The 12,339-nt window shown below is 43.9% G+C and overlaps 1 protein-coding gene across 1 annotated transcript in view; it reads left to right on the forward strand.

Annotated features, from left to right (window-relative positions):
• Positions 1-7,239, forward strand: part of Clgn (calmegin) — a 36,711-nt gene extending 29,472 nt beyond the window's left edge. The window contains exons 10-14 of the mRNA XM_021171104.1: positions 1,219-1,434; positions 2,248-2,373; positions 2,704-2,866; positions 4,231-4,331; positions 5,235-7,239. Coding sequence (XP_021026763.1) covers positions 1,219-1,434; positions 2,248-2,373; positions 2,704-2,866; positions 4,231-4,331; positions 5,235-5,315 — 687 coding nt within the window. The 3' untranslated portion in view covers positions 5,316-7,239. The remainder of the gene's footprint in view (positions 1-1,218; positions 1,435-2,247; positions 2,374-2,703; positions 2,867-4,230; positions 4,332-5,234) is intronic.
• Positions 7,240-12,339: the final 5,100 nt, after the last annotated feature.

The following is a 12,339-nucleotide window of genomic DNA, read 5'->3' on the forward strand; positions in this document are numbered from 1 at the left end:
AGGGGGAGGGAACCCAATATCCCGCCAAGTAACTCAGGGTCCAGTAGCAGGACGAACACGTGTGTGCCTCCAGGCAGCAAAGGCAGGTTCCAGCAGTGGGCGTGGCAGGACTAATGAGCCGGTAGCTCCACCCTTGAGCAAGCAGGTTCCAGGCTGGGGGAAGGGAGGCCACAGGGGTGAGGGGTGGGAGAATGGGGGCAAGAGAATTGTACCCAGACACTTCCCGTGAACATGGAGAGGTTGCACTAGTGCCTACCTGGAGTCCCCACCCTACATTCTAGTCTCTGTGGTGCAGGAAGGTACACTGTAAGCGACAGAAATAGAAACATGGATACCAGCCCAGCCACAAAACCTTTGACCTACAGTCTGTCCTGCCTGCAAAATATGCTAGGTGGGAGTGGCCAGCCAGTGTCTGATCTGACTTAAGGCCCAGTCCATGAGAAGGGACTCATGCCCAGTATTGCTCATGTGACCCAGAACCAGAGACTCAATAAATAGCACAGACCCCTAGGGTAAAACCAAACAGCAACAGTCTTTTAAGATAACATATCAATAAAAAAATGAATGTAGTATCTTTTGTTGGACGTGGTAGCACACACCTTTAATCCCAGTACTCGAGAGGTAGAGTTAGAAGGATCTCTGTAAGTTTAAGGCCAGTCTGGCGTATAGAGCACACAGACAGACAGGGATATAGAGATAGAATGATGGTTTACACACACAAATGTGGTTATATATTCTAATTCTTCACTACAGTCTTTCTTCATAGCATTCATTTATCACAAAGTGTGTGTGAGTGTATGTGTGAGTGTGTGTGTGTGTGAGAGTGTGTGTGTGTGTGAGTATATGTGTGGGTGAGAGTGTGTGTGTGTGCTCGCGTGTGCGTGTGCCTGTGATTGTTCTTCATCTTCCTGTTTTTGAGACACTGTCTCTCAGTAAACCTGGATCTTTCTGACTCGAGTAGACTGACTGGCCAACAAATCCCAGGGATCCCCTGCCTCCATCTCCTCAGGGCTGGGATTACAGCCATTGTCTGACAGCACCAACTTTTTAAACAGTGCTAGAGACTAAACTCAGCTCCTATACCTTCACGCAGGGGCACACATGTTACCACCGGAGCCATCTCCCCATCCCTTATAAAAGGCTTCCTCTTGTGCTCCTTTTTATTTGTGTGATGACTTCACTTTCCCTAAGGGTTTCTTCATTTGTTGCTTCTTGCAGGGCATCTGGAGTCCTCAGAAGATTCCCAACCCAGATTACTTTGAAGATGACCACCCATTCCTCCTGACTTCTTTCAGTGCACTGGGCTTAGAGCTTTGGTCCATGACTCCTGACATCTACTTTGATAATTTTATCATCTGTTCAGAAAAGGAGGTGGCCAATCAGTGGGCTACAGATGGCTGGGAACTGAAGATAATGGTGGCAAATGCTAACGAGGTGCGACAGTGACCACGGACAAGTAATGTAACTGTGGGCGGGCCTCAGGGGACTCACTCCTGGCTGTGGGTGATACCGATGCAGTAACTACTAAATGCCAAGGAAAGGGACTTGAATACATTTTATAGACAGAATATCGAGGTTTTCTGCATAGACTTCATGGTGAAATTCAAATTATAATAGCCCTAATGAGATTCAAAGTCCAATTGTGTTTATAACATTAAAAAAGCCATCTTTGTGCTTTCAGGTCAGCCTGCCAAGGCTGAGCTGTAACAGGAATCTGTACGAATTCCAACTGTTTTTACTTAGAGAAATGCCAAGATACCTAACGTCAGCATTACTGTGTTTGTTTCCACTGCTGTGCTGTGTGCTCTAGGCTAGCTGGCCTGTGAGCTTGCTGACTCCACACCCCACCTCACCCTGGGGGTGCTGGGATCACAGACACAGGCCACTGCATCCGGCATAGTATGAGGGTGTCAGCACTTTAATCTACTGAACCATTTGCCCACGACCAGTTGGTTTCTTTAGACACTTGACTGTTACAAGTGAAATATGTTGTGGCCTCAGATTTTATTTTAATAAAATAAAATTCATACACAAGGGCTACTTGTGAAATTGTTCATATAAAAAGAAAAAGAAAGCACAATAATCCCTGAGTAATTTTATCAGGAAGTTCTTTGACAGAACATATTATCAAAGGTGTCTTTTTCAGTGTGTGTGTGTGTGTGTGTGTGTGTGTGTGTTCACTGGGCAAGAGTGTAAGATGTACATAATCTGTGGAAGTCTGTACCTCTGTGCTGATGTCTCCCGCAGCCTGGTGTACTCCGACAGCTGGTGACAGCCGCAGAGGAGCGCCCCTGGCTCTGGCTCATGTACCTGGTGATAGCTGGCTTGCCCATTGCATTAGTTACTTCCTTTTGGTGGCCAAGGAAAGCAAAGGTAAAGGAAACACCTTGTTTTCAGCTTCGTTTTTTCAGATTTGCTTGTGTTCCAGGGTTGTGTGGATCAAGCAGTGGAATCGATTCAATGCGAACGTAATGATTTCAGGTTCCCGTAAGATTTACCGAGGTTATTATGCACCTCATCAGTTAGTGCAAAAACAAACAAACAAAAACAAAACAAAACAAAAAAAACCCCAGGTAGATAAACACTTTAATGGAGAGGACACACGTTGTCCATTTCAATAATTACTGTCTGTGCACTAAGAAAAAATAAAATAAAACTAATGCTTAGCTTTTAGTAAAACCAGCGTTTGTTAAACTACCACAGAAAAAATATGAAGACACGGGGCCTAAAAAAACTGAATTATGCAAACTGCAAAGCAAGGCCGCTCTGGAACAAGAGGCAGAAGAGGAGAAGGCCCCAGAGAAGCCAGAAGATGTGCAAGAAGAAAAGAAGCCCAGTGAAGCTGAAGTCGTCATCGTGGCAAAGGGTAAGACTGTGTTGGTGACTTGGGGCACCTGCCCCGGCCTGCCAGCACTGACAGAATTGTCTGCCACATCAAGAGCATGTGACTTTGAGGGGGTGGCATGATTAGCCATCCCCTGAGAGGGACAGCCCTCTGAGCAGTCACCATGTCTGCCCTGCTCGTCCTTAGGGCACAGGCTCTTGTGCTTCCGAGAGCACAGATGAGCTGCAGTGTGTGCACAGTTGTGTGCCCAGGCATACCCTCACCCGATGGGGCACCCACAGTAGTCACACAGTTCCACCCAAGCCTAGCTTGATGAACAGTGGGTTCCTTACAGTGCATGGGTGACTCAAAGGCAGCATGCATGTGTGCGCATGTATATGTCATGGAACGGAACACCAGAAGTCAGAGGACAAAGCACAGGACTAAGTTCTTTGAGAAGTACTCTGTGTGTGTGTGTGTGTGTGTGTGTGTGTGTGTGTGTGTGTGTGTGTGTAAGTAAATTTAGGTTGTAAGTTCTCAGAGTCTTTGTAACTTACTAGTGCGTTATATTGATGTTTCTGCCTACTTTAGAGAGCATTCACAAATAACTAATTTGGGAATACTTAAATATCAAAGGGGCCTTGTTTTAGAAGGCAGTTTTGCACTTCTGCACTGTCCAGCACTGTGCGTGTGCAAACGTGAGGAAAGCAGAGATAGCGAACACGTGCTGGCTTCCACTTCCTCAAACTTCTGCTTCCTCAAACCTAATTCTTGGCAAAGTAAGTTTTTACTTTTTATAAGGACTTGTTCTCTTTTATGTGATGGAGTCTCCTCCTTCTCTTGCTCCTCCTTCCTCCTCCTCCCCTTCCTCCTCTTCCCCTTCCTCCTCCTCCCCTTCTTCTTCCTCCTTCTCACACCTGCCCCTCTCCGTCCTTCTCTCTCTGCTCTTTTCCCTTTTTTTCTCCTCCCCTCCCTCCCCACCTCCTCCCTGCCTTTCCATAAAGACAGTGACAGAGCTGGAGATCTGGCTAAACAGAGTCTATAGGAGAATCAATAACTGAAAAAGGTAGAGGTACCCACGGGCTCCAAGATAAGTGGACAGCACAAAGGCCACCTAAGTGAAGGGGTGTCGCTAAGACGTGACCACCAGACAGCTGAATCATTTGGGTTTATTATTATTATATCATAATAATTTTGGGAACTCGTCCTTTGCTTCAAAAAGATTTATTTATAAATGTAAAATAATGAGTATTTACAGATAGCTCATTTTATTCTTTTCAGTTTTGAAGGATTGAAATAGCATTTTAATTTTAGAATTTAAATAAATCCCCATTAATTCTTAATACTTTTCAGTAGCAAAATCCTAACTCATGGGGTCTCTGCCTTTAATGAAATCTATATTCCAGAAGTAATTGGTGAACCGGAAGAGAAGAATGAGGAAGACAGAGAAACTATAGAAGGTCCAGAGGAAGTGAGCAAGTTGAGTAAATCTGGATCAGAGGATGAGGTAAGCCCTCCTCACAAGAGCAAGCTTTCTCCTGGCCTCCCTGTCTCCAATTCTCCAGTAAGTGAAGGCAGAAAAATGCTGACATGTTGTTACCTGGACACCTGATGGAGGAGCAGGTCACCTGTGCCCACCACACACAATGTAAAGGTAGACAGACTGCACTGGTGAAAATGATCGTAGCTCTATTGTAGAGATGGACAGAGATGGCTGAGTATGTAAAATGCAGTCCTCCTGTGGAAAGCACAGAGCTGCAGACAGACTTGCCCCCATCCACCTTCTAGCCATTTTGTTCTCTTGTTTACATTTGTCAATAAGCTAAGTTATTTTTAAGTAGCATCATTTTGTGAAATTGGTCTGAATGTTGCATTGTGAATGATGTTAGCTCCATAATGTCTTCATGCATGTACTCTGCTCTTAAAGTTTGCTTTGAGGTACAAACACATCCTGAAAGTATAGAGGGGGAAACTGTCCTCGTGTTCCTTTTTACCTCTCTTCTCATTTCTTTAGAAACTTTCATTCCAGAAGTTCTGAAATGGTCTCTGTAAAACCAGGTCAGGATTCGTTACTCACAGAACCCCTGAGATGAAGTCTCTATCAGTGGAAGTCGCACAACTAACTTCCTATGAGATTGAGACCATGTTCTGAGTCATAAATAATGCTGTGGGGCGAATACTCGTGTTCTTTGTCACGTGCTTACTTGATAAGCAGGGTTATTTGGGAAGAGACATCAGGCCAGTGTGAACAATTAAAACCCCAAGGCATCTTTGTGAAGTACAGGAGCCTGTGTCACACAGCACTGGACAGTTAGCACACACATTTTAAAGAATGCAGAATAAGTCTGCTGTTGTCAACTAGTTACAGATTACGTGAAAAGAAACTTTCCCATCATTCATTGTTTTCCAGATGAAGGACGCTGATGAGAGCACAGGATCTGGAGACGCCCCACTGAAGTCATTACGGAAGAGGAGGGTACGGAAGGACTGAAGCGTCAAGTATCGAAAATCCCGGAGAGAGAGATCTGGCATCTAGAGTCAGGGTGTCCAGAAGGACAGTGACTCTGTGCATCTGCACAAACTCTTTCTAAGTATCTAGCAATGTTACTCTTTCAGACACTTCTTTCTATCTTTCTTTTGGGGGGTGGGGGGAAGTAACTTTGAAGTTAACTGGTCTTTGAATTTAGAATAAAAGAAAAGTGGCACATTACATGAGAGCCAAGAGATTCGTCTCCTTAGAAGTTACAGCTTAACAGTTGGAAGGAAGGTCGTTTTGGTTTTATGGAGAAAAAATAATGTGCTTTTTGTTCTCCTGGTATTGGAAACCTGCTCCTGGGCTCTCCTCTGCGGGCAGAAGCAGGTTAGTTCTATCCTGAGCTGTAGGTTGGCTCTGTTGTACAGGCTGAAGGTGATAGAGTCCGTGAATGATCGTTCGATGCTGTCAGCACTATAAAGAGTGTGTGAGTGAGCCACACTTCCCTGGCTTGAGTTACACTTTTCTTAAGTCAGTCCACTTAGCTTAGAGACTCCCTGAAGAGGTGCTGTGTTGGCAGGCGTGTCAACTGAGCGACTGTTTAAGAGTCACTCACTCCATCACCGGGAAATACACAAGCATAGTTTACAAGATAATAGGCTTGTCAAAACCAAATAATGTACACTTTTTTTTTTCAAGCTCTTGTAGCCACTTCATGCCCAGTGGCTTACCTCATTCACCAAATTGGGTGTGCACTCACTGCTCTTAGAAATGAAATTTAAATATTTTCCCATCTAAATTATATCCTTCATATGGCTCATTACTGGAGAGGTTTCTTTTATTGGTGTGGGATTCTAACGGTTGTATCCAATTCTGCAACTATGTCTTTTTACCATGCTTTCCTGCTGACAAGGTCACCCTCAGAGCTGCATCTGAAGTGGGAGCCCAAACTACCTTATCAGCAGTATTGCTGTATTTAAAATACTTTATTGACAAACTTTCTACACTTAAGAACCAGGTGTCAACCCTTTGAAAGGCCATTCAAGTCCACCTGAAGACCAGAGGATGACTTTAGTGCTGAGTCCCTGTGGAACTTGTTGTGAGTTGGAGTTTGTTTTGTAGAGATGCACACCCCACCTTCTGACTCCCTCCCATAGGAACATTCAGAACTCACACACTGAAAACAAACCCTAGCTTCACCTCCTTAAAGGGGGCTGAGCTGAGCCAATGGCGTTGTTTGCATCTTCCAGATTGGCATAAGAAGGGGAGGGAGTGCTTGCCCTGTGGCCATGCACTGACGTTGATAGACTCCTGGTGAACTTGTAACACAGCTAACCATAACTAGAATGTACTTAGCAATAATAGGGCTTAACATAGCTTTCAAGGGCTCCTTTTTTTCCCCTTTGAATTAGTCACTTGAAATAATTATAAATAAAAATATATCTCAAAATAAACAACTATGCTTCAGATATTTATACCTTGGTATAAATCAGGCTTGACCTGGGACTTGTGTTAAAGCTGTTTTAACTCTTGGCTGCAGATTGACTCTGCATGGACATTTGACTAAATGTCAGGAGCTTGCAGTGGTAATGTCTGAGCAACCGAGTTTTATTTTTATAGTTTGTCAATACAAGGGTTTACTCTGTAGCTCAAGCTGACTTGGACCTCCTAGACCGCCCAGGCTGCACTCAGATCGATGCAATCCTCCTCTCTCACCCTCAGTCCTGGGGCAGCAGGCGAGGAGCCATGCAAACATCACTACAAACTCCCGGCTGTGGATGTGCTGTGGCTGACAGGGCACTAAACTAAAACCCTGTGGGGGACACATGACATCTATGCAACTGAAAAGAGTTTTAATAGCCAAGTGGCTTTTTTCTTTATTCTAGTCTGATTTTATTTTTTATAATTACTTGAATTTATCATTTTCCCTAATAAAAGATAAATATATATGTATGTGTGTGTTGCTTTCTTGGTCTTTTTCAGCTTTTTAGTAATTTTCTTTCTTTTTTTTTTTTTTTTTTTTTTTGAGACAAGGTTTCTCTGTATAGCCCTGGCTGTCCTGGAACTCACTCTGTAGACCAGGTTGACCTCAAACTCAGAAATCTGCCTGCCTCTGCCTCCCAAGTGCTGGGATTTAAGGCATGCACCACCAATGCCCAGCATGATTTTCTAAAGATTTATTTTACTTGTCTGTTCATGTACCTGGATTTGTGTGTACACGGGTATGCAGGTATCCATGGAGACAAAGGGAGCACTGGTCATGAGCTTCCTTCCATGTGGGTGCTGGGAACTGAACCTGGCTCCTCTGCAAGAGCAGCCTTGCTCTTATTGGCTGAGCTGTCTCATCAGCCTCTGCCTTCTCTCCTTGAAAATACTCTCACGTCCATTGACCATTCTCTAGAATATCAATGTTGGTTAGTCTCCATTTGGAGGAATACATGGTGGAAGTTGTAGTAAATAATTATGAAACATCCCACTGCGGGGTTTCTATCTGCCTTTGACCATTTATGTTCTCAGATGAAAGACACACACACAGCCCTATTTTAATATGCCTTAATCTGCACAATGGCGGGGCAGCTGCCTACCCTCCATGCTGTTACAATAACAGGAAACCACCACTCTTTACTGTGTCCCATCTGGGCTGCTCTTGGCCAGCCCACATGGCCGTTTCCTTTACTCCTACCTCATGCCTGCTTGCTCTCCCTCCCTCCTGGTCATACTTCTTCCACTGAGGCTCCTCCTCTCCTCTTCACACAAACCCTCCAAGACTCAACCCCACCTATCTCTCTTCTGCCCAGCTATTGGCTGCTGGCATCCTTATTCACCAATCAGGATTAACTTGGGGGCGGACTCCAGATCCTGGGCCACACTTAGCATTGCAATTGACAGTAAAAGACAAAACCTGAACAGAAGTGCTTGTACAAGGTGAACCACTGTGATGGATTCAGTATACCACAATGTCTAGAATTCTTCAAATGGTTTCATCGGGCCAGGGAAGCCCAATGGGTAAAGAATAAGGAGAGATCTGAGTTCCAAAGTTCTCTGAAGAGATTGTGTGTGTGTGTGTGTGTGTGTGTGTGCACATTTAAACTAATTTTGTATCTAATAGAAACTGTTCAGAATAGTCAACCCGAAACCTAAACTCTGGACACTTACCTATATGGTTCTCGTCTAGATTTTGGCTGTATGTTTTACCTTTAGCAAGTTGTAAAGATGAAATATAGGGTGACTCAGACAATTGCTTAAATCTTTTATATAAAATAATTTGCAGAAAACATATATCCAATAATCTTCAATCATTTATTCTCAAATCATATAGGTACTATATTTACCTATGAGGTGGTTAGGAAATGAAGTTCTTAATTTTTTTCTACTACTGTGATAAGACACCATGACCAAGGTACTTATAAAAGAAAGTGTTTGTGTTTAAGGTTTCAGCCTTAAACACAGTGGTCTGCATTCCTGTCATGAACATTTAACCATGTGATGAAATATGGCTGCCCAGTGCAGATATTTCAGATATTACCATTCTGAGATAGTTCCCCCCTTTTGTGGTTATCCCCGGGCTGTTCTTTGGGAGGGGCTTTTAGGATCTTGTTCTGGATTTTATGGTCTGTCCCTGGAGCTAGTATCTTCTGGACTAGTTTCTGGGACTCAGGATCTGTTCCTGGAGCTGGTGCTTTATGGCCTTTTGTGAAATCAGGCCTGGTCCTCAAATGGAGACAACTGGGGTTCGTGTTTTCCTTCCAGCAGCAGGGATAGCTGAGAACTTATGTCTTGATCTGCAAGTGAGAGGCAAAAGATACACTGGGAATGGCACAAATCTTATAGAACATCAAAGCCCACCTCAGTGACACATATCCTTCAACAGAATGACACCTCCTAATCCTTCCCAAACAGCTCCCCCCTCCGGGAACCAAGTATTCAAATATATGAGTCCATGGGGGCCATTTTCATGACAGGTTAGATGAGGCAGGCCGACGGAAGAGAACGTTAATTTGGAAACATTCAAACGTTTTATTGTTTTTTTGTGGTGGTGGTTTTTTTGTTTTGTTTTACTTTTTAGTTATGTGTATGTCTGCATGGGGTAGCATGTACCCCTGGAGCTGTGGTTACAGGAAGTTGTAAGCTGCTCATTCAGGTGCTGGGAACTTTGCAAAAATGATATGAACTTAACCACTGAGCCTTCTCTCCGTTGCCTTTGGAAACATTTAGTGTCTCCTAAGACCCCAGTGCAGAGAGCAGTAAGGACAGTCTTAGGTAAGCCCAGGACAACTAGAAAACCATCGTTTCACAACCACCACTGTATCTTCCACATTTTGGAGGGTGTAAAATGAATGCAATCTGCAGTCTTTGTTATCTTGTGGTTACCTTCAAGTTTTAGTAACAAACATTTGATAACTCTTCTGTAAACCTTAAAACAAAGTTAATAAATACTTCGTATAACTGATTACCGCACATGATTTCAGCTCTGTCAACACAGATAAGCTCTCAGCTGAGCATGGTGGTACACACTTTTAATCCCAGCACCGGGGAGGTAGAGGCACGTGGATCTCCCTGTGTTTAAAGCCAGCCTGGTCTACACAGTGAGTTCCAGGGCTACATAGAGACACTGTGATGGAGTAACAGAAGTCTTTGGTACCGTGAACTTGTCATTTAGATTTCACTAATTTCTGGTTTTAGTGGAGTCAACTGTAGTCTTCTGGAAGAAGCAGCTGAAAGGCAATAGTATCATTCACAGCTGTCCATGTGACAGTCTCACTTGACAAGCAGTCTTAAGAATGAAAGCAACCTCTGATGGTCATCTTGGTTATGACAGCATTGAAGAAGTTCCTAGCAACAATCAGGGATGAGGACTAACTCAAGGCTGAAGAAAGTATTATCAAGCAGCAAAGCTTCTGACTGTAAAATTAATCTTAAGTTCTAAAATTCTACTCTCACCTTTATCCTAGGAAAAAAAGGACTGGCCAGGAGGCATTACAATCTAGCTGGAAGTAGATGCTAAGTGGCTTTTACAAAGTGGCTTTTTTAAAAAAGAAAAAACAAAGTGGCTTTTAAATGGCTCTTTATACAAAGCTTATTGCTTTGTATAGTTGCAGAAAGGAAAATCTCTGTTCAATTAACTTCACAACCCTGACACTAAAAACTCACTCAGCAGCCCAACCTGACCTCCACCGTAGCCTTTTGTATGCTTTGTATGCTCACTTCATCCCATTTACCACTAATTTCTATGGATTCTCATGCAAAAACAAGTTGCCAATAAATCATAACATTTTAAAAAATCTGAAAAATGTCAAGTTCTGGAGCATCTGGCCCTTTAAGTCCCAAATAAGGGATTGTGGTGTGCAGCAGAACTGTAGTCAGCAACAGGAACATGAGTGTCTGTGTTGAAAGTTGCTCTTCTTTGGGACCCAGTAGGGAGGAGCCACCATCTATCTGACTGCTATCATAATAATACAATCTAGGTGACTTCTAAACAATAAACTTGTTTCCACAGTTCTAGAGGCCAAGGTGAAGCTATGTGTCTTGGTGTTCTATGAAGAGACACCATGACCTCAGCACCTTTTATAAAGGAAAACGTTTACTGGGGCTGCCTTACAGTCTCAGAGTTCAGTCCATTTTCATCAAATCAGGAAGCATGGCAGCATGCAGGCAGACATGGTGCTGGAGAAGGAGCTGAGAGTTCTGCATTTTTTTTCATATTTTTAACTTTTTGATTCTTTGTGAATCTCACATTTTGTACCCCAATCCTACTCGTCTCCCCATCCCTTCATACCTGCCCTGTACCCCACCTCATAAAAAAAATTGTTATGGAAGCTATAGTATGTGAGACTGTGTCCCACAGTATACCCTTTTGTTCACACTCCGTTACTTACAAATGTTCATTGCAATGAGTTCTTGGTCTGGTTTGAGGCCAGGACTATCAATACTGGATCCTAGGACTCCTCTCAGATCTGTCTTTTTACCCTGTGTCACAGAGATCCCACAGCTTTGGGTCTGCAGGACCTGTCCTCTTTAAAGCTCCAAAAGTCCAGAGATGATATGGATGTTGGGGTGGGCCAACTTAAAGCTCTAGATTTGGGCCTGGGTTGTAGCTGAGCTGGTCAGACCTCCAGCTCTCCAGCACCCAAACAAGTTCTGCAGAATTGCCCTGGCTTACCCAATGCCAGTCAGCAAGGGGCAGAACCAGCTCTTCTGCTCTCATGCCCCTGCAGGTCAGCTCACCCACAACTACTCCAGCAGGGACAGCTTTATTGTGCTGCCCAGGCGAGGTGCAGAGCCCACTCTCCCAAAGTGTTGCAGCTGGTGAGGGGCAGGGCTAGCTCTCCAGCTCTGCAGACCCCAGGGCCAGCTCTCCCACCTGCATTTCAGTTGGTCCTATGGTAGTTGCCTCTGTTACAGAGTCAAGTCCTAGAGAAAAAAGCTTGAGTCGGGGCGAGAAGAAAGTTTGACTGTCCCTGACACACAGACTGAGAGTACAAAGATAAAAGGTTTCAAAGCAAGATGGCTCAGGTTAGGGTACAGTCCAACTACATGAGCTTGGTCCCCAGAACTCACATGGTAGGAAATAGGACAGACTCTTGTAGGCTGTCCTCTAGCCTCAGTGCATATAGCAAACAGATGGAAGAGATGTAAATTAGGTAAAAAGGCTTCAGTTTTTTTTTGTTTGAGAAAGCTATACTAGCCAAAAAAAAAAAAAAAAACAAACCCTTGAGCTTGACTTATAATAAGGGGCACCAAGCTCTTGCCAACAACTGGATGGTTTTCTCAACCTGAGGGGTGGAGGTGGGGTGGTATGGAATAACTTCGAAGGGGAAAGCCACAAAAGCTAGTGAGAAAGGAAAGCCTTGGTCAGACTCAGGGTCTATCTTCAGGGACTTGTGCCCAAGTTCCATTCCACCACTGCCTCAGATCTGAGTGTCTCTACTCCACATAGCACACTGAGAGCTTTCTACTTGGCTATCCTGTCCCATAATACTCTAGACCAGGGAAAGAGTGAGAACAGATAAACTGAGAGATCTCAAGGGAGATCTTGGATTTT

Source organism: Mus caroli, chromosome 8, assembly GCF_900094665.2.
Source record: "Mus caroli chromosome 8, CAROLI_EIJ_v1.1, whole genome shotgun sequence".
Lineage (NCBI taxonomy): Eukaryota > Metazoa > Chordata > Mammalia > Rodentia > Muridae > Mus > Mus caroli.